The 27,436-nt window shown below is 37.9% G+C and overlaps 1 protein-coding gene across 2 annotated transcripts in view; it reads right to left on the reverse strand.

Annotated features, from left to right (window-relative positions):
* Positions 1-27,436, reverse strand: part of lin7a (lin-7 homolog A (C. elegans)) — an 84,954-nt gene that overhangs the window by 7,041 nt on the left and 50,477 nt on the right. The window contains exons 3-5 of one of the 2 annotated variants that reach the window (XM_036577200.1): positions 25,787-25,858; positions 15,663-15,872; positions 4,301-4,515 (exon numbers count right to left, since the gene is read on the reverse strand). In XM_036577200.1, coding sequence (XP_036433093.1) covers positions 4,301-4,515; positions 15,663-15,872; positions 25,787-25,858 — 497 coding nt within the window. Of the gene's footprint in view, positions 1-4,296; positions 4,516-15,662; positions 15,873-25,786; positions 25,859-27,436 lie in introns of both variants that reach the window. The other variant, XM_036577201.1, reaches the window with a different exon arrangement.

A 27,436-nucleotide genomic window follows, 5' to 3' on the forward strand; every position in this document is an offset into this window, starting at 1 on the left:
AGTACACTGACAGTAAAAGGCCAAAAACAGACTACAAAGTCAGTCGCATGGATGACAGCATCACCACACGTTTAACAAAGCCACACTGGCAGTGAGCTACGTGTTTTGTAGTTCAATCATATTTTAATGTTCATAGTTAAATTGATTATTTATTCTGAAATGATTCTTATTCATAGCTGCTGTGTTTATTCAGTTAGAAAATGGGTCTCAAAATTTCCAGCCTTAAGTGATTTTTAATCATTGTCAAAATACGATTCAAAATATTATTAACATAACCAGCAGGGGGCGTAGCTCTGTACTTTCCCTCTCCACAGGGCAGTGGTTACAATTTCATTATAGGCTGTCCGGGGTCTGTTCTGGGGTCAGGTTTGTCTGCTTTAGTGTATCCACAGTCCTACTGAACTGTGGTTGTAGGCATTGAGGCCTGGATGAAAAAATGATGTTTGCTCTTTCTTGGACACAGAGAATTGGTTTTCTGGACAGGGATAAAGGTTAATCCTGAACTACACAGGATTCTGACTGGAGATTCACCATATAAAAGACAATTAAGACCAGGACTTGGCTTAATCCTTTTTGTTATATGCAGAACCTTTAAAAAAGCCTATAATTCTCCTTATTTATTAGCAGTTGCCTGCGTGTAGCTATTTAATTGCTTTCTTTGTTTTCTCCAGCCAGACAATCCTCCACTGACTCCACCACCAACAATCATATTTAAAATTACAATTTAAAAAATGAAAGCTGAAACATATTTTAATAATCTCCCCACAATCTTTGAAATGTGGGACACTGTTTTGTTTGTTTGACCCTTGTTGGTCACCCTAATTAGGAAGGAAGTTAGCATCTTGTGCCTGATTTCCACAATAATGGAGCATCACCGAACGTTTTCCAGAATATCAGATGAGAGAAACTGTAGTTATATTTTTTGTTGAAGATATCTTGAATTATTATCAACCATGCAACCACAAAATGACCAATGTACAGTGAGAAGTAGAGGTTTAAGAGTAAGTGGACGCAAAACATTCTTACTATCTGACTTAATAAGTGCCATCCATGTGGCTCCTGCTCAAAACCTGATCTTATTAAATGAAGAATAACAATGAAGACATTAAAACTATGAACCTATGAGCTCATAGGAAATTACTCCAGTCAGAAATACAAAATATGATACCCGCCCTCCCTTACCACAACATCCCTGATTGGCTGGTAAGAATTTCCGAGGAAGGTCATTCCACTAATGTGTGTTTTAGATCAAAGGCTACAGTGACATTACAAGCCGTGTTGCTCAATTCTGATTTTTTGCCCAGATCTAGTCTTTCTAACTTGATATTTCACATCAGTGTAGGTAAATGACTCAAATCTGTCATTAATGTGAATGAACCTGTGTCCTGAAACGACCCACATGCACACATTGTAATCAATAATGTTACGTGAATGAACACGTGCGTCATGAACAACAAACTGACCAGCAGAACAAGCTTTGTCACAAAGATCATCTGCTCTGAGCAGCTCTCAGCTGGTCATTATTACAGCAAGACGAAGGTGATAAAGGATCAGATTTCTTTGCTTTTGCACTGTTTACTGGCTCTAACTTCAGGTTTGATGCTGCTGCCACGTTAACACTGAATGATGGCACATGCGCAGTGGTGAAAAAACATGAATTCTGAACTGAGCGTTCTCATTAAGGTCGCATGGCCAGTGGTCAGATATGTATCTGATCTAGGACCACATATAAAAGTGTCTCAAATCTGAGATCAGATGTGTGTCCATACAGCTCTTAAAACATCCATCACATTACTCTCCGCATCATCATACGGCAAAAAAATCGGATTTGCATCACTTCAACTCGGTAATGTGAACGTAGCCTGAATGAAGAACATTCAATCAGGTGTGTCCAAACTTTGTACAGTATAAATACTATTATCCAACAATACAAGAGAAGGGAGTGCTCTACAATGAGATATTGACAGGCTGAGTAGATCAGCACAGCAGTGCCAATATCACCTGACCTCCAGTGTATTACTGTGATTATACCACAGTTTCATTACTCATATTTATTATTAGATCTCGAGACATTTATGACATAAAAACTGAACAGAGACTAGTGACACATAACATTTCTGTAACACATTTAAATGCAATATTAGCAGCTGACAGCAAGAAGAAAACAGTTTAACGGTATTAATATTCAAAACTTCCAGAAATCTAGCAATTTCCTGATGAACTGTGTCGTTTAGGTTACTATCCCAGATAGCAAGCATATATCAGTCCGCTGGCTTGATAAAGTTGGCACCCCGCTAACTGTATTGCACTGCTGGTTCACCCTTGGACCACCCAGATTGTTGTCCTGCACACAGATGTCAAATGCATGCAGCCTTTTATTTTGGAAAATAAACTAAGGCAAATGTAATAATAATATCACAAACAATTGAGAGAAAAAAATTAATGACTAGGCCTAATATAAAATGTTTTTTTTGTTTTTAAACGTTGTTGCTGACACTGTGCCACACTGGTAACAGCTTTTTAACCGGCTTCATTTATGATATTGCTGCTGAAATTTACAAAGGATAACAAAAGAAAGAAATGAAGAAAAATGGGTAAATTGGACTATGAGGGGAAAATGAGCAATTAAAAGTGGCATTTTGTCTAATACTCTGCTCAACCACCAGTGGGCTGCCTGGAAAATGCTGAGCAAAAATCCAGTGGGCTGGCAGCTTTACTTTCAGGGATAGCAAAACTTGTTACTTTGGTCTGGCTGTCAGTTTTTAACCGCTAGTTGTCGTTGCGAGATTACAGGCAAATAAGTTAGAGTGATACTTAAAGAGATTAATTATCATTATTAGGACATATAGACCTCTAAAGTCGATTGTCATTCTGCAGTCAGAGTCATGCCCATATTAGGAGCTCCAGGTCTAAGCTGGTTTTCTCTAATAAACGGCATTTTTTAAAATCGCCACTGTCACGTCCTGTAGGGAACTAAAATGCACCAAAGCTAATACGTTTAGTCCTGTGTACATTTTTGACCCTCAATGTCACTGGATCCTCCAAATTACAAAGTCATTTAGCAGTTAAAATATGAAATGTTACATACATGCTTCAAGCAAGCTAACACCATTATATACCAATCAGCCAATCAAACTGTAGCCTAAAACTGCCAAAAGCCTCTAAACTACCAGATTTGATAAAGCTTGCTGGTCGGCAGTTCTTTGACGTAAACTCAGTGTGAAGCAGTGTTTTTGGCAGTTTTAGGCTACAGTTTGATTGGCTGATTGGTATATAGGTTGGTATATAATGGTGTTAGCTTGCTTGAAGCATCTATGTAACATTTCATATTTTAACTGCTAAATGACTGCAAGTAGCAATAGTCGTATTTTGGCTCCTTAGCAGGCTCGTTGTTCAGTATCCAGTGACATTTAGAGGATAAATGTCTCTACAGCAGAATGTATTAGCTTTGAAACATATCATGATAGCAGCCCATAGATTCTGATATGGGCATGACGCTAACTACTGAATGATGCAAGACTCCAGAGGTCTCTTGGCACTTATATAATGCCTCTCAGTCGATCACACTGTGAGCTGGGACCTAACTGTGGTATGAATGTCCAGTAATTATGTCCATATAAATGTGCCCTCTGTGTGACGTAATCAGTCCTACAAAGCCAAGTGCTGACTGCAGCTGAAACATCAACATACAGTGTGACTGCATAATACAGGCTGAACACAATGGCACTCTGTGCCAAACACAGCACGTCTCTCATAATCTTCTGGTGGCGGGCACCGTGTGGCTCCAGACCATGCAAGCCCTCTGGTGCCCCCTCCTGGCCATAGGGATAAGGGCCAGCTTTGGGCCCTCCAGGGGACATTAAAGCAATAGCTCAGCAAAAAATCTAATTTACACAATTCCCCCCCTTAACCCAAATCTGGCCAATCAACCAAGACATGTTCAGTGTCTGAAGTTTGCTTCTTTAGTTTTGCAGTTAAGCTACAAAGTAAGTCATGGAAGTACATTGATTAGCACTGTACAAACTGCATGCCTAAACTATCATGGACTTGCCTTAAACCGTGTTGAGTTGTTACATAATCTCAAACAGACAAATATTGTCTATATAAGTTAATTACACAGACATATGTATACAGTTTGATGTAAGTGTGTGAAGATGTATGCAAGCAGTTTGGTGCTAATTAGCTCCAGTGCTAAAACTTCGTCTTGGATGATCAACTAAATTCGAGGTATGGGGGAAAATCGTGTGGACTTGACCTTTTGCTGAACTATCACTTTAAAGCAATGAAAAGCCTCACCTACGACATGTGGTTCTGCTGAGTGTTGAGGTTTTGCTGCTGCTGCTGCTGCTGCATCAGTAGCTGCTGTTGCTGGCGCCTGCGGGCCGTGCGGAGCTTCTCAAAGCGAGCCTCCATCTCCTCCAAGACCTTTGGGGTGTAGCGAACCACCAACTTCACGCTGTCCTTAGCGGCTTTCAGCAGCTCCACTGCTTTCTCATGGTGCTCTCCCTCCACGCTCTGAGGACACAATACAAAAAAGGGTCAAAGGTTAGGTCAGTCTGGTCTGTGGTCTTTGTCTTTCTCGTTTAGTTGAAAATCTTGTTTGAAATCAAGATTGCTACAGTGAACAGTTACGTTCCATATTTTTTTCCCATTACCACTTTTTAAATCTGTGCATAATAAGGTTTTTCTTAAATGTGTTGTAAGATTTCAATATTTCAAGGTTTTTGAAACAGCAAAAAGTCATTAAATAAGTAGTGTACTGTAATTTTCTAATTTCTCTACATTTTCATTTTTTACATTAGCCATCTGCCTGAGGGGTAACCCATAATAAAAGGGCAGTGAAGTGTGAACTATATTCCTACTCATGAGTTTGCTTGTTTAAAAAGGACTCAAACAAAATAAAAAATGTATGAATTTTGGGCTTTGTTAGATGATACTCGATGCACAATTAAATGCAACAGCAGTGTTGAGAAATTGTTTTATTAAATGAGAAGAATAAACTAAAAGGCACTTTTTGCTAGTTTGAAATCACTATTCAGGTTTTCTTTTCATCACAGGAAGACAGGAGGACTGTAAAATGTGACAGTTTTGCTCATATTTGCAGATAAATGTATTATATTAAACTTTGCTGCTCCAAAATGATGGCTTTAACATAAGTACGTTGCCAAGGACATACTGCCAAGGGCATGTTGTTAGTTAGGCAGCAGGCTTGATTTACCATTGCCAATGTTACAAATATTAATATTAGGATGGGGGTACACAAAATATTTACAAAATAACCACTTTCTTGCACCATCAGCACACATCTGAGCACCTCTTTAGTGCCCGCAGAAAAAAGCTGTGAAATACGGACCACAGGGTCCTTACGATGAAAGACTGAGGATCCTCTTACAGCACCTTTCTCCAGTCACTCGCTTCACTATGCTGTACCACCATGTTGCCTGTTGTGTCTGCTTAAACCGCAAAATAGACATGCTTTCTGGTCAGACACCTCATTCTTTGCCAGAACCTACTTTGTTTTCGCTATGTTTTAGCAGTTTTTAGTATGGTTTTGTTGTTTTTGCTACAGTTTGGCAGCTTTGGTATGTAGGTTTTGGTATGGTTTGGTTATCCTTGCTATGATTTGACAGTTTTTGGTAAGATTTGGGTGTTTTTGGTATGGTTTGCTTGTTCTTGCTATGGTTTGGTTTTAGGTATGGTTTGGTTCTTGCTGTGGTTCGGTAGTTTTTGGTATGGTTTGGTTATTGGTAAGGTTTGGCTGTTCTTGCTATGGTTTGGCAGTTTCTGGTATGGTTTGGTTGTTTTTGCTACAGTTTGGTTGTTCTTGCTGTAGTTTGGTAGTTTTTGGTATGGTTTGGTTTTTGATATGGTTTGGTTGTTCTTGCTAGGGATGGCAGTTTTTCACATGGTTTGGTTGTTTTTGGCAAGGTGAGGTTGTTATTGCTGTGGTTCGGCAGTTTTTGGTATTGTTTGGATTTTGGTAAGGTGAGGTTGTTCTGGCTATGGTTTGGTAGTTTTTAATATCTACCTCACACTGCTACAGTCATGTAATAACTTTCTGTGAGGGAGCTTTTTTTTATCACCACCACTGTGAACAGTTCTGACTTTAGAATGGTGCTTTTTAAATCAACCACTTTGAATGACTCTGCCTATATCTTAAAGACCAAATTACACAGGAATTGTGAAAAATCATGGAATTCCCCCTTTAAACATTAGAAAAAGATGTTTTTTTGTCTTGGCATTGAAAGGTAAAAGCTGGATGTGAACTCTTGAATATAGCACACAACAGGAACTGCTTTACTGTTTTTTTAGTGCTGCAGTTATTTTGGAACGTGACAAACGTCCAATTAAATTTTAGAGCAAAGGGCCATTAATTTCTACTTAGCTCAGCCGCCAGCACGTGCTTGGCTTAATGAGAACTTACACTACAAATATAATGAGAGACTTTCTCATTACAACCTTCGGAGCGAGCGGAATACAACCTTCGGAGCGAGTGGAATCAATCCTGCTGCTGGTAGAGGCCTTCTGATCACTGTGTGTGAAAGGGAATTATATTTTGAAGTCGGTGACAGTTGAACTTCAGAAAAGAGCACATTTCTGATGGCATAATAAAACTGTCACGGTCTAAAAGTCTGGTACAGAATGACAGTCAGAAACTGGTTTAAAAAAATACTCTGAAATCTCCACAGCTCCTTTCTAGCGGTGATGCAGAGCACTTTTTAAAGCGGAGACAGCTTTTAGAGCTGAAAAAAAAACCCTCATTCCCGGCTGACTGTGCTCTCGCGCATTTTAAAAAGGCACGGCAAATTTAAAGCTGTGAATTTAAAGTGACAGCCTTCTGACGTCTGTCCCCTTCGGGTTTAAATTCACACCTTCTAGCAGCCATCAGACTCAATATTCTAACCCCTTACTGCTTTAGGGGGCCAAGCACTGAAGACGCTTAATGGGGGCTTTTTCATTGATTCACTCATAATATGCCCTATGATACATACATATACATATTAATAACATACACCCATACGCATAGAACAGGGTTTCTTTTTTGCTATTATTACTATAAATTATTATTATTTCCAGAATGTCTCATATTTGAAAAGTGGTGATCTAATTTCAGGCGGATAACTTCTATTAACAGATGATTATTACATTATATTATTTATCATTTAACTCTTAGTGTTCTCAAAACCTGAAATATTAAAGGAACTGCCTTAAAATATCTTGGTGCCTAGCTTATAATATTTCAGTCTACACTGTTTAAAAGGTCTCATAGCAGTTGTCAAACCATTTCCCACACAGTCGGCAGGGTTTGGCTGGTCAAGTGTGCCTGACTAGCTCTAGTGGTCAAATCTTGTCTGGGGCCAAAAAGTCTTTTACTTACAATTACTCTCCAAACAATTATTCTCCAAATAATGTTTAAGTCTCTCCTTCTTTGTCTTATCAAACTTTCCAGTAAGTTTATTCTGGGATGTACAAATCTCAGACAGCAGGCAGTGTATTTAGAACTATTTCACATAATATCTTTCTATGAGAGAGCTTTTACAAGCATTAAACTGTTCAGATGTCTGGTTCCTATCACTACCACGACTCAGTAAGTCTCTCTAGAGCAGATCATTTCACATAAGACTTCTTTGAATGACTTTGTTTACATCTTAACCATTTAATTATGTCAAACTGTTGAAGAATCAGGGGAATTGCCCTTCAACATCTATACATCAGTATTCTCTACCAGCCGTTAGTCATTCCAGGGAGACAGGCAGAGAGACTAAAAAACAGCATTTCTTCTTCTTCTTCTACAGCTGCCTGAGGAAAACATGCTGAAAATCTGACAGATTGATGTCAATCAATCTAAATTGGGGAAAATATGACAGATTGACAGACGTTCCATCCCAGACAGCAAAATGGTGCCATATTCTTACTGTCTGCTGAAAAACCCCACACTGTAAAAATGAGAAGTCAGCTCAACTTAAAATCATTAGGAAAGTGATTACACTGCTTTTCCTGAGTTAACCCAACTTGAAGACACTAAAGTTCACCCAACTCAAACTTCTTAGTCCAGTCAAAAGTTCTCCCAACTCTCTTTTTTTCTAGTTCCGCATCTCAATTAGGTAAACAACACAGAATTTATTTTTCACTCAATTTTGACACTAGCTGGGACTCTTAACATCACATCTCCTCTTGGGCTTCCACATATGGACAGCTGTGGCTTTGCTGGATTTCAGACTCACAAGCTCCTGATGTTGGGATGTTTAAATATTAGATCATTAGACAGTTGCACCACGTGTGACCATGCTGCTTTTCAATATTAAATACAACAAATATTTTCTACAGCGTGTTAAACATTTGCGGATACGATATCTGAGCATATTCAGGTGATCCTGAGCTGTGCAACAGACTAAACTATCACCCCAACAGGAGATCACGTAGTCATCCATAAGTGGGTAAGAGGAGAAAACACCCCATAGGACTGTGTGTTGGAAAGAGTACAGGGGAAATTCTACATTATTTACCAAAATAAGAAGCAGAACTAAAAGAATAAGAAACTCTTGACTGAACGAGAAGTTTGAGTTGAGTAAACTCCTGTGTTAAGTCAAGAAAAGCTGTGTAATCAGTTATCTTATCATTTTAAGCTGAGTTGATTTTCATTTTTAACGGTGTTGTGAGTTTAACAGTTATCAGAGTTCTGAGCCCAAATTCATCAGACACTTCAGTGTAGAGTAAAGGTCACATACTGAATGGAACATGAATAGACGGCGTGAAAATACAAAATATTAAGATATTTTTCATTGCAACAAAACTATACACACTGGATGCAATTTTTTTGGGGGAAAAAACTGGACAAAAAGGTAGAATGACTTTAAGAGACAAAAAGATATCTAATAACACTTTACTTGAGCACTGCTACAACAGTCACATGCAAAAATTTGAACACACTTGGTCAACGTAAAAAATAAGCTAACACATCTCCTACAGAGAACACACCTAAGACATTTTTCTGCTAATTGTAGCACACAGTTTCTAGTTTATTTGTTAAGTTTAACATATTGGAAAAAAGTTAAAATATAAAATGTCCTATAACTTTTGTACAGGCCATATTTTACGCTCTTTTTTCTCAATATATCACTTTAAAAACAACTTATAAAACAAACCAAAACGTAATTTGAGCAGGGGTGCCCACACTTATGCATATGACTATTTGACATTGACCTAACCATGCCATAAATGTTGTTATATGCTGTCATGAGTTGTCATAACAGATTGTGTCCAGTAATAAAAGAGTGTTATGTTACTGTTACTGTTAATTGTCATGACCAGTGCCACAATTTTTGATGTGATGAGGTCTAACTAGAGTACATTTTGCAAAAATCAGCATGTAATATAAACTGCCATGACATCAAACATGCCATTATGCCATGTACCTTGTTCTTAAACCCTGTTCAATTTTAATTGATTTGGAGGAAAAACACATTTGCAATTTTTAACGCAATGGAAACTTCACATCAAGTCCAATGTGTTTTTTTAAACACTGAGAATGCTGAAGGATGAAGAAGAAGAAATGTGTATAATTTTCTTTTAACTCATCTAAAAGGTGTACACACTACATAGAAACACTCATTATCTTTGGGCTCTGCCACAAGCAAGATGAACTGTTCTGTAGCACACTTTCCTGGACTGCGTCCATGACAACGGAGCTCTGATTGGTCAGCATATTTTTTAACACATTCAAATGATTCTGTGAATCAAGCTGGCTCTAATTAAAAGTTTTAAGCAGCTCCGCAGACTCTCAGTTTCAGACTTGATGTGAAAGACGGCATTAATATGCGCGAGTTCCTTTTTAAGATTTTTTTTTGTAAAAATCGATTTTTTCTGTTTGAATAGGCTTTTACTCTAAGATGCTTCATAAATATAAGGCCTGGAAAAAAAGTGGATTTTCCTGTGGGATCATTGACATTCTACTGTTTTAAACCTGCCTAATTAGTTCCCATCATGCACTTTTACCCATCTGTTGTTTTAATTGTTGTAATTGTTTTTACCCAGACATGCCAACTAGACACAATTACTGTCTACATTTGACTAATACTAATACTTATGTGTTTAAAACTGTGTATTAGTGTCTGTAAGGACAAAGTGCTCAGACTCGCCTTTTAAATGAATGCTATTTAAAAATGATGGAGAAAAACATCCGGTATCAGATTTGGCTGAGGTGCTAGAACTAAAAAATAAAAATGTGAAAAAAAATCTACATGTGAAAAAAAACTACCCTTGTGGCAACCGTGCCCAGTGTCATAATACTTTGAGAAGCAATGACTTTAGACACCCTAGGACTGGAAAGATATTTTCAATAAGGGGAGTCTTCACATGCAATACAAAAAATGTTTACCTTCTGAAACATCCACGTGATAAATATTAGGTTGGTAAAACGACCCACCCCTCAAGCAAAGAATTAGTGAACATAAAAGTTCCACTAGATGCAAAAATCTGAATTATCCTATAACTTGTCATTTCAATAATCATTCACATCCTAATTCCACTCTCATGTTCCCGGGCATAGAGCAGATTATTGTACGTAGAGAGGGTGATGTCGACCGGAGTTATGCCAGTGAGAACTTGTTTGGATTCACATCTTAGGTACATTACAAACCACTGGGTCTTGATGAAGATTTGCAGATGGGTGTTTTTATATGAATAAACTATAATGGATTCTATATGCTTTATGTTTTATGATGGCTGATACCATATGTTCACACAGGTTATACATATATCTCTATTATTGTGCATTCACTTTGTGTATTTTGGATATTGGAAGTGCTTAATGTTCTCAGTTGTCTCTGTGGACACTGTGTCTCTAACTTGTACTGTACTTGTACTGATTAAGGACTACAATTCCATTGATGTCGAGACACAAGCTCAACTGACTGACACACGTCCTGCATTTAGGCTAATCACGTGCTGTTCTTAATCTTTTAGCACTTTTGTGTTCATTTGTTACCTCTTCATGCCTTTAAGAAGGTCCCTGCCTGAAAACGTATATAATAAAACGTTTTTGCAAAGATTTGAGTGTGCAGATGTTTTACATATGTCACATTTAAATGAATGCTATTAAAAAAAAACACTGCAGTAATAAAAAGCATTTTTTCTCTTTTCAGATTTGTTCTGGAGTGCAGTTCTGAACAGAAGACAGATGAATAAAAGTACATGTGTACAATTAAAACAAATAAAAATATAAACATACACAGTAACCTGTGTGTGTTAATCTAGTAGTGTTTGTAGTTCAGAGAGGTGGAGCGGGCAAATAAAAGGGAAAACTGATTAGAAAGTGCACTTTTATCTGTAGATCAGGTTTAATCGATATTAAGTGTGTCCACAGTGTTTTGATCTGCACAGAAATTTGGCTTAAACACTCAAAACAAAAGCTCTGAAGAGGCCGATAATGTTTAGAGTCTGGATTCGATCCACTAAAAGTTAGACTAAATTAGGAACTGCGTTAACTGGAAATGAGTTTCTTAGTAGCTTTTTTTTCAAAATATTTTTACTACAAATGATCATGGTACAGACATGGCAGAGAGCATGACAGAGAAAATGACCACGAATAAAGTGAAATATGTGAAAAGGAGGATGAGGAACACTCAGAGTAAGCAAACACCAAAATGAGAGGCTGCAGGATGGTAGACAATAAGGAGGGATATGAAAGTTCTAATTAAATATCTATTACTACAAATGATATCTGTCCAGCAAAAAACATTAAGGTTTGTTTTCACTGAAAAGAGGAGTTTTGTTCACAGTTTTTACCATGCCTCACATTTTATAGCATTCTGTGCAGCATTCTTTCTGCAGAGTGCTCAGTTGAAAAAATTTAAAGTGGTCAAGTAGCTGACAGGGAAGTGCACTTTGCACTTTTAGCCTCCAGAAAAACACTACGTTATCCTGTACTTTTCGCCACCCTGTTAACAATGTAGCTTTTTGCAGTTCTGTAAGAACTCTTTTTTCTCTGTTAGAAATAAAAAAAAATTGAAAAGTACTATTTTATTTTATGCTGTTATACAAGCATCATAAAGGTACCCACCCCCCATCCAAAAGTGTTCTATATATTCTAAATATAAATAATAAATATAAGTATAAATAATATTCTAAATATTCTATTGAACATTATCCCAAATAATTAAGAAAAGGTTTCAGTTAAAAACATGGAAGGAAAAACAACTTTTTTTATTCTTACTGGCACTGTCATTTGATATTATTATTACTACTATTATAATAATAATTATTATTATTACTATTATCATGTTCTACAGGATAAAAAAACATTTATATATTTTGCTTTTTAATAAACTACAATGTAAACGAAAACACTTTACTGATAAAAAATTAATGCTATTTTCATAGGAAGTTGCATCAAAAAACTAAATCAGTGATCCTGCCCAATCTGGCAACCTGGGACACATCAGTTGCTGGCTCTGATTGAACAGCAGACAGTAGGGCAGGAAAGCAGAGTCAACATGTTTGTAATCATCATCATCTAAACTGCTTCACACTGGTGCCCTTGCTAAACTCGGCCACGCCAGCTTAATTGCCTGGTGCAATCTGAATCATGTCCTACAGCTCTGGACAGCTAACTGGCCAGCACGGTCTCATGCATCCTCCATAATAAATACAACTGAGATCATATTACCTAGCTAGCTAGCAATCCAGAGCAGAAGAAAACTGAAATTTGTTTGTAGTTCATTGTACATTTATTATCATTTATTATATTATTAATTCTGTATTATTATAGTTGTAATCCACCAGTGCATTGTAAAGTCTGGAAGCAAATAACGGTGAGGTTATTCTCTGTTCGTCTTCTCTACAACTTCTTCTGAATCACTCTCTATTGTCAAGTGAATTTAAACCAAACCACCTTCATTCTTATTATTAAATAAACAATCAGTAACAATAACATTTGATCTGCCCTCAGTGGATGTCTGAAATTTGGAACCAACGAACATCAATAAACAAATAATACCCATTTAAACCATCATGGAAAGATCAATTCGATTCCTAACCAACAGTGAACAGATTTTATTTAAACATGGAGAAAGAACTGTTTTATTCTGTTGGAAGGTTTTGCTGATATTTAATAACGATAGAAAAAAGCTCAGTTTCCAGTTACCTCAGACAGAAGCACTGCATTCGGCTGGTCTTGAGAACAATCTCCACCTCAACCCGAGACCGACCAAGGCTGTTAATTACACTACTTAACACAACTTGATAATCACCAAATTTCCCCATGGACGTGTGTGGGTTCATAAAAGTGCTAATTGTGTGTATTATTTAAATGGATTTTACATTTTCAAATATTTCCGTTATAGAATTTATCAAATGTAATTGTTGCGGCTCCAGGGCCCACTGCTGAGGCTTGTCCTCCAGGAGTAAGACCAAAACTCTACCACTGGATTAGCTGCTTTTGACAAACTAAACCTTTACAGGGATTTTTACCACTGTTGTCAGACCTAGTGTGTTTGCTAAAGTCCACACCAGAGTTTTGTTTGCTTCTTCATTTGATTTGGTTGGTTTCATTCTGCACATGTTGGCGTGCGTTTATTGGTCTGATATTTGGTGGGGATATAGGAGCTCAGTTACTTACACATTTACCTCCATTGGTGCCAAAAATCAACTTCTTTTATCAGCCTATCATTGTATAAAACCCAGATCTATCCCTCACACATATTATTGACATAAACGCATTATCTTACCAATTATGCTGCATGAAAACTGAGACACTTATATGTATCTTACTGCTTCTTTAAGACTGACTGTTTTATCAGTTTGACTGAACCAATCAAGTCACTGATCTGAGTGTCAGTCAAGTGCACCGCATTTGAGTTGTCTGGTGCGCATCTGAGTACAGGTCGAGCGTTAACACCTGCCAAAACAGAAAAGTTTGCTCGGCTCAAAGCCAGCTAGCTGTGAACAGTGCAGAGAAACAAAATGTTAACAGTGAGAAAATCAGACATTTCTGAGAGAGATTAACCCCGAACCCCTGCTGCTAGACTGTAGTCCTGCTTATAGCTACATTTTTTATTAATACTTATTGACAGGACTGCTGAAATGATTTGTTTCCTGTTGTATCTGTAACAGTGTGGGATGGTCAGTGCAGTAAAGTTTGTCAGGAATGTTTACACACTCAAATCAATGTGAGATCACTTCAGAGATCATGATCCTGCTGCTCCTTCCAGTCCGGACTGATCTGTATTGATTAATCTGTCAGAAAGGCCTTGATCACGCAGAGCAAGCGTGCTACACTGTGACACTTTGAGGTAAACATCAAATTAAATGCTTCAACACAACCGCAATTTGTCTCTGAGCTAAACCCAAGACTAACTCCTGGCTGCTGCCCTCATCCACCAATAGATCATTTCATTAAACATTCTTCAAGTAGTCAAGCTAAAGGAAGCAAAATTCAAATGAAGAAAAATTCATTAAAAATTCATTAATGAAGTAAAACCTATTAATTAGGGATACACAATATAGCACTTGTTAAACTATAATGTCATTTTTTTCCCTCAAAAAAGCTAGCAGTGCAGACTCGAACCTGTTCATACAGAACTTAAATCTAATGTAAATGTAATTCATGAAAAACATGAAAAATTAATTCAATAACTACAGAACTTAGACATTCCTTACCTAGAATAAGTCATAGTAGATGCTGAAAAATGCATAGTGGTAACTGAACAATTCACAGTACGTAATAATTCAGGCAACACTTTATTTGGAGTGGTCGTTTGTAGATGATTAATAAACTCTTAACAGATTATTAGTAACACATCAACAACATATTAGTGAAATATCAGTAGTGCACTCTTAATATGTTACTTCCATTATGCAAAACCTAGCCTACCCAACCTAACCCCTGGCCCTAATCCTAACCCTAATCTTAACCTCAACCCAGAACCTATTCCTGACCCTCATATGTTTTTGACATGTTACTGAGTGTCCATTGAGTGTTTGTTTAATCTAAAAGGACCACTTAAAATAAAGTGCCACCATAATTCATAGCAATTACTGAACAATTTATAGTACATACTAAAGAATTCAGTAGAGTACTTACTGGATAATTCATAGTAGATACCGAGTCTTTCAAATCAGCTATGGAATAATTTATAGTAGCTATGGGAAAATTCATAACACAAAGTGAATAATTCATAGTAGTTACTGACTAATTTAGTGTAGTTACTAAATAATTCATAGCATGTACTGAATAATTTCTAGTAGGTACTATATAAATCATAGTAGCTGTGGAATTATTTATAGCAGTTACTGATTATAGTAGATACTGAATAAATCAATAGCTAGTAATTGCTGAATAAATCACTCTGTGATAGACAGGCTGTTTCCTGCCTTCCGCCCAATGACTGCTGGGAAATGCTTTGCAACCCCCACAACCCAGAAGGATAAGCGGCTTAGATAGTATGTGTGTGTGTGTGTGTGTGTGTGTGTGTGTGTGTGTGTGAATAAATCACATCATTCACTGAATTATTCATGGTAGGTACTGAATTGTTCATATGTAGTTACAGAATTATTTGTAGTAGACGTCAAATGATAAATGTTCTGATTAATAACTGAATTATGTTATAATAATGTTGAATAATCATACTGTTGAATGTAACTGAAGCTGTATTGGTGCTCACCACTCCATTGACAGACAGAAGCTGGTCTCCCCTCTTCAGTCCGCCATGTCGCTCAGCCACGCCCCCGGGGATGATGCGGGAGATGTAGATTGGTGAGTTTTGCTCTTTTCCACCCATCACGTTAAAACCCAGCCCCTCATCGGTCTTTGGCAGCTCCACCACTCGCGGATGAGAGTGACCTTCACTTGCTGCGAAAGCCGCCACTGTGGCCTGATGGGAAAAACCAAGCAAAGGAAAATGGGTTAGAAACATGAATTAAACATTTACAAAGACAAACTGAGAAATCTAAACAGATTCAAAAGCTTCATTTATCAAAGCAGATTCTAGGAACTGTATTTCTTGTAGATGTACTGTGAGTAGCATGAATAGCTCTATTATGAAGAATAGTATGGACAGGTGCATCAAGACATGGTGAAGTTATCAGCGCTGTGTGTAAACTTAAATATGCAAAGTTATAGGAAATGTTTATGTTGATATTTACTCATAATGCCTGTAAACAAGCTAAGAAAGCAAGCCAGACAATCATAAAACCAACAGCTCTGCTAGTGGGTTTCTCACAAGCAGAAGTACACAGTGCTTAAAATTCAGAAGGCTACTGTCTAAGACTCTGTCTAGATGTATACAAATGTACAGTATTGGACTGGGCCTAAAAACCTGGACCCACCTGACTAAATAGTTGTATGTTCTAAAGGCTCATGCTGAAGTGCTTTAAGTATAAATAGTTAATGTTGATGTTTGTCAAAACAAAATCAGATTGAATCCAGTCCAGGCATATTTTAATAGATTGGGTTTTGGCTATAATACGCCAGATCCAGATCCAGATCCTTTGTTTCTTTTTTTCCCACTTATTTATGGCACTATCAGAAACATTTTTGCTGCGTTTGAGCCAGACACTTCTCATAAAATGCAGCTCTTTCTTGAGAAGGTGAAGGTGACTATTTTGGAAGGTGTCTTTTTTTTCTGCTTACCATGAGTGTCATGTCTCCAGAAGCACATACAATATACACTCCTGCCACGTTTTTCACTCGCAAGTCGCAACCAGTTAAAAAACAAAAGTACTGCAGAGATGTTTCAGTTTTCAGGCTGTGATGCTTCTGGTTTTATGTTGGCATTTAACAGTGCATTCCAAACCAAGAGAAAGGAGCAGCTACTGTGCAATATGAAGCATATGAAATCAGCGTATTCACAACATTATAAAATGGTTATACCACATAAGTAATATACAAAAATAACATATGAATTCAGAGAGTATCCCATTATGACTATGTCAAAAATGAACTGAGTTAACTGCAGAATATTAAAGTAACTGGTAGCCAATTGAGGACAATCAATTTGGTCATAATCAATATTAAAAAAACAACATAAAATGGTCATTTTAAAAAGCAGTTGACTTAAATTGTGTGGCTGTATTGTCTATAAAAATAGAACGATCAGATCAATATCGGATAAGGCTCAATATTAAAGTACAGGATCAGGACGTTGTTTAGTCATGCTTAATCCTATGTGTAATTTCATAATTTCGTTCTAAAATGTGTAAAATTGTAAAAAATCCTGTAAGTATCCAAACTTTTCATTGGTATTGTGTACAGTGAAAGATTTATGGTCAACAAATCATTATAATTTGCATATTTCTCTTGCAGAAGTGGACCCGGATCTCCTCGGTCTTTAACGATCCCTTCATGAGGCCTTAACTCAGCTGAAAAAGTGAAAAGGCTCGCATTTGATATCCTCCTGTGCTGCCTCCTGTGTCGTCTGAACCGCAGCTAGCTGGTGCTTGTTATTTCGTCCGAGGCTTTCAACAGCAGGCAGAAAAAAGACAAAAGCTGTAAATCTTCTATTCTTGCTGTAGCCACAGGTGCTTCTCTGTCAGCTTCACTTCATTATTAAGGCATTCACGTTCAGGGAAGGAGAAAGACAAAAAGAGACAATTTTCACAGCCTTTCGAGCTAGCAGATACCCACAAGGCAAAAGCAGGACTTTTCTGATCTCTCTGATTCAAAACATCTTCTCCAGTTGGATCGCTCGGTGGAATAAAGCTGCCGGAGCGTGTTGTGTATGCATGAACAGCTCCACACACTCCGGGCAGATCTTCGCGACCTTCACGGCTTCACACTCGCTCAGAACGAAGGCGACACAAGGCAGCATATGGCAAACAACGTTTTTAATGCCAACTATCCTACCAAAGCCTTCCCCAAGATATGGACACCACATCCTACAAAGCCTTCCAATACCAAGTCACTACACCATATGGCTATTCCTGCAAGGGCTTGTCAGGGGGATAATTATCAGTTTTAGCGATGGCCATTTCATTAAGTATCTTTGTCTCTACACTCAATGTCCATTCTATCAGCTCCACTTACCATATAGGAGCACTTTGTAGTTCTACAGTTACAGACTGTAGTCCGTCTGTTTCTCTGCATACTTTGTTAGCCCCCCTTTTACCCTGTTCTTCAGTGGTCACGTTATTAAAGGAGAAGAGTAGATTAAAAGGCAGAAATAGTCCTATGTTCTGAAGTCAGAAGCCAATAGAAGCACTCAGTAATGAATTCAGTTCTTATACACTTTTAATGCACTCATATCTGAGGATGATGAGATGCATCAGAAAGCAGTGGAGTTCAATAGCAGCATCAGTGAGGATTCTCAGAGGACGCTGCAATCCTTTTAAAGTGACGCTCCAGTCCGTTTCTGCAAAATTGATTGAAAACAGTCCCAAAGGAACGCAGGCTACATCTGCTCCATGTTGATTACTCCAACACTGGTGGCAATGCTTTATACATTTGTGAAAAGTGTTGCATTCTTTTTCTTTTCAAACAGTGTTGGACAATTCACTGGTACTGATAGGGTACAGTAACTTAAGTCGCTAGCAAATTAAATAAGTAAACAGCAGTGTATCTCATTTGCTAGGAGCTTCAGACTGTTTACAGTATATACAAATTAAAGAAATAGTAAGCTTTTCTTTCTGTGAATGTGCAGCCTGGTTGGCGTTTACAACAGGGGACACCAGTCTTATCTGCAAAGGGCTGCAGGTTTTCATGTTAGCCAAGCAGGAGCACACCTCATATAGCTAATCAAGTGTTTGAAGAAGGAGACCAGAAGATTAAACCACACCAGCCCTTTGTAGATAAGACTGTGGACGCATGATGTATCCCTTTGTTGTCATTTTAAGAGAAAACTGAACAAAACTGTCTAATCAAAACAAGCTGCATCAGGTTTGTAAGACATTCTTGAAAGAAAAACTTGAACAAAACACAAGTTGCACAAGTCATTAATGCTTAATAGAGTATAGAGTATTTTAGAGTATTAGTTATCATTCTGCTATACACTGAATTAACAAACACCTATTCACATCGCATAGTTGTTTAAATGTAATTACATAATTGCAAAATGAATTGTTGTATGCAAAAGTTTGGGTGCCACTGACGTTTGTCATTTTTTATGTGAACATAAGGTCACTTCCTACAACACATGTCTGCACATTTTAATGCACAATTGCTGTTTATTATTTGCTGAATTTAACATATAAAAAAACATAAAATGTGGCCTGTGCAAACGTTATGTCACAACAGGGGAGGAGACTAGATGCAAGTTACAGTCAAATAAACCTACAAGACTGAAACAACAAACAAACAGTCCAAAAGTCCACAACAAAACTGGCTAACAGGCTGCTGTAGGTTAGGCAGGCTCAAAGTCTGAAAGCAGGGAAACAGGCCAAAACCAGAGAGAAGCAATCACAAAAGAAACACAGATCAGAACAGGAGAGAGAGGGAGAGCTGAGCCAGTGATCAGTAGGCCACTGAGGCAGAACGCTGGAGAGTGGAAGGAGGCGAAGCCTGAGATATGATATTACAGCACATTTTACATTTTATCTTTTCCAATATGATATATTTAGCAAATAAATAAACACTGCACATTACAATGTGCAAAAAAATGCCATATTTAAGTGTGTTCTCAGTAGAGGACATGCTAACTTATTTCACTTTTAGAAAATCAGCAAAACATGGAATTTGACCAGGGGTGTTCAAACTTTCACATACGACTGAAGCTACACTCATAAAAAAGATGGTTCTTTGAGGGTTCTTTAGTAAAAATAATGATTCTATATAGAACTATGAACAGTCCATGAACTCAGTTTGCATGCTTAAGTGGTTCACTGCATGGTGAAAAAAAAGGGTTCTGCTATTGTGACAAGTTTGACATTGTAACAATAGCAGAATCACTTTTTGGTGCTACAGAGAAACTTTTTCAAAAAGGTTCCATATAGACAATACAATATCCATCAAACCGAAGAACACATTCGTCATCAATCCGAAAAACAGCACGTCCTCAATTAATCTGAAGAACACATTCTCCATTAAACTGAAGAACAATAAATTCTCCATCAATCTGAAGAACAACACATTCTCCATTAAACTAAAGAAAAACACATTCTCCATCAAACTGAAGAACCATTTCACCACGCAAAGAACCCCATAAGCAAGCAAATGGTTCTTTGAGTGTTTATGGTTCTATATAGAACCAATGTCTTTTTAAAGAAGTCTTGAAGAACCATCTTCTTTAAGAGTGCACCTAATGAACTGCATTTACATTCGACTTACATTCTGAATGAACAAGTTGATGAATTTTGAGATCTAAATTTCTCAGGTACTTAAAACTTATGCAACCTTTTTAATTTTGATTTTGTGTTTAATAGTAATTTAGCACCAAAATACTATGTTATAAGATACATTTTAAAAGCTAGATATGAAACCTGTTGTCTTTGTTTGGTTTTTGACCCTCAGCCTACAACATTGCACTTTGGACCCACATGACAAAAAGTTTAGGCACCCCTGTTTTAGAGGAACTCAGTATAACAAAGTATTTGTGACAGCAGGGACTTCAAGCACAAGAACAAGTGATCACAGTTCAGAATTTTGGAGTTACTGTCTTTTAGGATAACCAAATTCAGATTATAATTCACCAAAATGTAAGATGAGGCATTTTCATCCTTAATTTTCAGTGCACTCTTGTTTGAATTGGGCTTGATGAGACGTTTGGTATAACAGGGTTAACATCAGTATATTCAGTTTAGAATGAATTTATCTGAGATAATTCAGTTTTCGGCTTAAATGTGTTTAAAGTGCAAATTTAAATTAACTGGAGAAAGGTGTAAAGAGGGCACATAATTATTGCCCTTTCTGTAGCAGCGGCAAGGACACTGGCTCATCGAAATTCAGAGAGCATACAGCGTAAATGAATTACCCTCTTATCATAAAACACACCAGACAAAGAATCCTCATACACCTCCAAATTACAATCCCACAGAATCTGGAGCCTCTATAGTCTCAGATATTAGCCCTCATGTAAACTAGGCCTCTATGTACATATCAGGGGCATGACTGATAATACACATTTCACCTAATAATTCATATTCCACCTGATAGGAACTAAAACAGAGACCCTTTTTTCACTTTTAATTCAGTGGACATGTACAGAATGGCCTGTGACTATTACTATCTCCTGTTTTCCCTTGTCTCTTCATTGTTAATTGACTATTACACAGTGCTCTGGTCTAATTGAGTTCAAAAACATAATCAGTACAAAACCCCATAGACCTTTTCTTTTCATCTCTCTGTAAAGGTATCAGATCTCTGTTCTGAATGCTTTGTTTGAGCCGGTACTGCTTTGTGGCGTTTCTCTTTCACTCTATTCATCTTCTCCATCTGCATGGTGGGTGCTGTGGCTGATTGAAAGCCCTACCGGTCGATGAGTGTGGGTGTGTGTGTGTGTGTGTGTGTGTGTGTGTATATATACGTGTGTGTGTGTGTGTGTACGTGTTTTTGTGTGTAAAAGACTGGGCTCCCTGGGCAACAGCATCACCTTAAACGGCCCATCAAAAGTTTGAGGACATCTAGCTTTTTCAGAATGCTGTTAATATCAATGTTGATTTTCTTTGTTAGTTTGGAATAACTTACCATATCAAAGCATGATCAGGTTTATTTAGAGCAGGGCTGTCCAAAAGGTGGTCAAAGTGGGCTTGTGAGGACATTTAATTTGACCCACCAAAATGTTATCCTAGCCCCACCCCCTCACATCTAAAAAGGCCGCTGCATCAGGAAGCAGGGAGAGTCAAATTCCTGTACAGAACAGCACAGCGCAGCGTTTCTTCCGGTCGGTTAAGCTGCTCCTGCTGCCCGTCTTCCTAAAAGTCTCTAATAATAGTAATAGTGCTGCTTTGGAAATAATGCCATGCATTTTAGCCCCTTTTGTGATGTCGGCACTCATCACCGTTCCACCAATTTTTTAAAATTTCATCAAGATTTGAACCAAGTCATTCCATCAAAGTGGTTTGATGTGGAATGCACTGTTCTAGAGTATCCTAACAAGTCAGAATTATTCACAGTGGTTGTCTAAAGAGACATCTGAAGACTTTAATGCCTCTAAAATACCCCTCAAGTTTTTACATGAAATTTTTTAATACACTGCGTGATGCCTGCGACATTGTTTTATGATTTTTTTAAGAAGTGTTTGGTCTAAAACATACTTTTAGCATCCATTCATGGTGCAGAACGACATACAGGATGTTGTAAAACCAAACAGTAACCAGAAAACCTAATTTTTCAGATTTAGCTCTATTTTACCTTTATCAACACTACATATAAAAAATTTTAAAGACACACTTAGCTTCACTGGTAGTTTTGGACAGTAAATAAATTGGCTATATTTGTGTTGTAGACTGTGCATCACCACCACTGCAATGAAATCTGAGTCTAAGTTTTTCTACAATGAACCATTTCACACCAAACCACTCTGAATGACTTTCACATTGCAACCACTGACTTATGTACAAACGTTAGAATTTTCTCAGAATTCCTGATTGATGAACATGATGAGCTGCTTTATGATCGCTCAACCTTTCTCTTACTTAACTGAAGTTTAAATAATGAAAATCAGCTTTTAAAGAAGGCAAGATGGCCCCGGTCTGTGGACAGGCAGTGTATATCTGGCACGATGCACCTTTTGGCACGGTTTCACTCTTTCTGATGGATTGGCAACAGTGCAGAAAGGTGCGCTGGGGTGAAATTCTCTTTTCCAAAGATTCACCCTCATATCAGGAGTGCTGGCTCTAGTCAACCTGCTTGTCCTTCACTGTCATAGCTACATAGCATTCTTTCTTTTGTTTCCCTCCCTTCTCTTTCACTCTCTTTTTTGTCTCTGCCACAACTGCATACTCTTCCCTACAGCAGTTGAATTTGAATGAACGTCAGTAAATTGAAAGACTGTCTGGAGGCAACGCTAAGTGTTTGTGTGTAGGGCGGGCTAATTACTGCTGAAACTGTTTGTTAAATCTGTTCGCACTCTTGACGGATTCAGGTGGGGGGAAAAAAGCACATTTGAAAGTCTAATATAGTTCTGTTTCTCTTGAATATAAAATATGAACTCATGTAAAAAGAGTGGAAGACGGAGGAACAGAGACTACGCCCAGCGTCCACAACAGACAAATTATACACAATCTATAAATGCAGACAGGACTTTAGCCCTACTGGAGATGGATTAGTTCTCCCAGAAGAGGTTCTATATTTAATGTGTGGGACTTGATTGGTCGTTTTAGAATTAATCATGAAATTAACAGAGCAATAAGCAATGTTTATGGGCAAGAAAACACAAAACAGTATGTGTAAAAGTGTTTTGTCATTGTTTTTTTCATAATGCAGAATCACCTAAGACAGACACTCAAATTACTTCGTCGGCTTGTATGTACCATTTTATCATAACGGGGCATGAGTCCACACATGGGCTGTGCACTGTTTAGATCAGGTCACAATGGGGGACAAGCTTGCTGTAGAAAAAAAAATTGTGTGCTCACTGGTTAAAGCTGCTCAGCCTATGGTAGTCACTCCCATATATGCTAATAGCATTCTTACCACATATTGACGGTACACTAGTTATTATTCTGCAGCCCATAGTATTGATGTAATCATGCTTGGTCCTCATCAGAAAGAGTAAATAATTGGCTAAGCTGCGTTTGCTGTCAGTGTGACACTTTCTCGGTAACTCCAGCTTCAACTGCAAGTGATAGCAGGGATGGATTCAGTGATACCAGGGTTCTAGGCAAATGAAAGGAACAGGGCCCCATGGATGCACATTTGTTAATATATATAAAGACTCTGGGCCCCGAAACCCGAAACCATCTATACTGCCAACAAGAATTTCTCAGAACATGTAGTAACTGAGATTACATACTAAATATATAATCATTACATTTTGATAGAAGTAGTTAATAGCTACTTCTTTTTTTAACTACCCCAACACTGGAGCTGTATGAATGGTAATGCTAACACTATGTGCTGAGCCTGTGCAGCTCTCTGTTCTGGCTGAAAAATTTCATTTAACTTTGGGAGCGTAATGACAAATGTTTTGCTTTCGTCCTTCTTTTTGTGTTTCTCTGCTGCTCTTGGATGACTTTATTTGATTTTACCTCTCAACACCCTAAAATATCACATCTAAAACCTGTCTCTCCAGAATGTAGATTATCGCTATATTTCTTTTTCCATACCAGTCTGTCTTCACTCTGTTGTGTCAACAATGCATTTTTCAGAATAGGTTATCTAACATCAACATGTACCTTATATTTATTTTCATGGGGCCCTTGCTTAATGGGGGCCCTAGACAGCTGTCTACCTTTGCCTAGTGCAAAGACCACCCCGAGTGATAGCAAAAATATGGAAAGATTGACATTTGAAGACGGAAATACCTCGATTTTAAACAAACATTCTGTAATGCTACAAATGTGTGTGTAGTGTGTTACTTGGACTGATAACTATGACAACAACCATGTCAGTTATTGACTACACAGCATGAGGGCGATTGCCTCTCCACAATACTGGGGGCAGTATCGGGGGCTTTGTATCGCCCACACCGACAGGTGTCAGTATAGAGTTCCAAAAATACGCCATTTTGGTTGCTTCACAAGACAAAGAAGAAAATCATTTACTGCTGCTTTAAAGTCTCTGTGCAATTATGGCTGTGTTCAAAATCCTCTATTACCTGTTGTAAAGGAGTGGATGCTGCTTGTTAGTCATGCACTTTCACAGATTTTTCAGAATTTGTAGTGAGGTATTAGTCTGTACCTGGCTGTCATTAGTGCTAGAATTTTGGTTACGTGCTTGCAGAGCTGCTTCGTGTTGTAGCACTGTTAAATGCTAAACAGATGATGTTATTGCTGTTAGTGCTGTATGTAATCTAGGGCACATCTGTTTTTTAATTTCACAGCCACAGACTCTCACACATGCAAACCAGAGTACACTCCAGAGTGAATCACATCTATACACTGTTTGAAATGCAGGTACATTTCATTCATCAAGGTAGAAACAATGTAAATGTACCCTCAAAGGTACGACAGTGATTTAGGGTCTAATTATGTACCTTAAATAAGTTTTTCTCATCTCAAAACCTAATATTTGTGTTTTATTTATTATTATTGTAGGTTTTTTGTAAACAAATGTTTCAGGTAAGCATTAGCATGATCAGCATTTTCTCCTATGTTATTTATTCATTTATTTATAATTTATTATTTCATTATTGTAGTCAGTAAAGTTCTCCCAACATTATGTATTTGTTCATTACTATGGTACATTACGCTAACAAACTTTTGTACATCTACTATGTTGCGTCATTGTGTTGTGGTAAATGTTGTATCCTTAAGTTGCTGCCAATGCCAGTTCTATGCGTAATTTCCCCCCAGTTCCCACAGATAGCATGAAATCAGTAAGCCACAAGACACACTCAATAAACAATGACGACACAGCTGTGTCTATTAGCAGGTTTTGCCATTCCATTAATGTGAGGTGGATTGGAACAGAACTACTATTACTGCAGGAATTCCAAAATTAGCCCACTCACTCCACAATTAGACCACTCACTCCACAATTACTACTGTCAGACTGTACCAATTACACACACTACAGATTCATACTGGATTAAAATCACTCCACCTTTATTACAGCCAGACTGTAAAAATTAAACACACTGCAGATTCATACTGGATTAAAATCACAGATGTTGGCACTAATCACTTAAATTACAGGAAAAACAGAGGTAAAACTAAGCCAGGTCCAATAGGGCTTTTGTGAAAAGGGAATTCTTACCTTTGCTGTGGCGCGAGCTTGGTACTCTGGACAGCCATTTACTGTTATTGTCTCGTGCATATACTGGTAGACCTGATGGAAAAAGTAAGAGAGAGAGTTAGTCAGAGACAATGTACATAAATCTTAAATTCAGGTCACATCAACAAACATCATCAAACCTGAATATTAGGTCAGTGTACCACACCAGTAAGCAGTTGTTGAGAGTCTATAAAACGTTCTCCCCCATTCACACAGATTCATCTGGTTCCTCAGTGCTATAAGGCTGTAGGAGAATGACAGTGTGTGGGAGAGAATGTTACTGTTTGCCAAAGCATGCTGGTGTTTGGTGGAGATTGGTGGTGTATATTGTAAGATGTTTGTGTTTGGTAAAAGATTTGTTTCATGGACAATTTTGGTTTGGTAGCACATCATGGTGCTTTATGGAAGATGTTGGTGTTTGGTGGAGAATGGCTGGTGGGGCATGAAGATGTTTGGTGCAGAATGGGCGTTTATTGAAAAATGGTTGTGTTTGGTAAAATGTTGGTTTCATGGAGAGTTTTGGTGTTTGGTGGCAAATGATGGCACTTGATGTACAATGCTGGTGTTTGGTGGAAAATGATAGTGTTTGGTAGAGAATGTTGGTGTTTGGAGAACGTTGATGCTTGATGGAGAGAGAACATTGATGCTTGATGGAGAATGATTGTGTCTGCAGGTGTTTGGCAGAGAACTACAGTGTTTGATTGAGAATGGTGGTGGATAGTAGAAGAAGATGGTGTTTGGTAGAGAATTATACAAACTGTGGTTTCTAGTAAAGAATGCTGGTGTTTGCTGGAGAATAATTTTGTTTGCTGAAGAGGTTGTTTCTAGGAAAGTGTTGAGAATTTTATTGGTGGTATTTTCCATCATTCACAACAGCTATGGCCCCTCAAAGGAGCACTGGGAATGAAAAATCTCTTATCAACAGTTCAATTTAAAAAATAGTTATCTCATTGACCGTGTCGTCCTCCAGACTGAGTCATCTGGAGCTGCTGGGCTGTTTGAAGGACATCCAGTGTTTCTCTCATTAGCCTGTGAGGATGCTGGCAACAGCAGCACTTTTCCCACTTTGATGTCTGATCCAGCACCTCAAACAGCATCTCAGTCACTCTAGCTACGAGCATTTCACTCAAAATGACCATTACTCGGTCACATTCACTGAAAAAGCAAAGCACATCACATCTCCTTTACTGGTCACTATTCAGAAAACAGCACAGACAGTAGGAGCTTACAGAACACACGCAAGCTCTTCGGAAGTGGAAAGTTGGAGCTCGGAACTGGGTCATTTTCAACCTCTGCGCATTCTAACATGGACGCCTCCATGAAAGTGAGTATTGTTAGCAACAAGCTAGCCAACTAACATTAGTGATATGAGTGATGACTTTAACATCCATGATGTATTTAGCTTCTCAAAGCTTTATGGTTAAAGTTATAGATTCAAACAACTACCATGTCTGTATGTAGACTATCCAAAGCAATTCTCATTTAAAAGCTGAGAAGTGATTTGTTGTTACTATTGACAGTGTGAACAGCCATTTGGATACGACATCATATGCTGATCTCGGATTTGGAAACGCCATTCTTTATCCCAGTAGGAATTTCCAGCTAAGGGGGTGTGTAACACGGCATTTGCTA

This window comes from Colossoma macropomum, unplaced genomic scaffold, assembly GCF_904425465.1.
Source record: "Colossoma macropomum unplaced genomic scaffold, Colossoma_macropomum, whole genome shotgun sequence".
NCBI classification, from domain to species: Eukaryota; Metazoa; Chordata; class Actinopteri; order Characiformes; family Serrasalmidae; genus Colossoma; species Colossoma macropomum.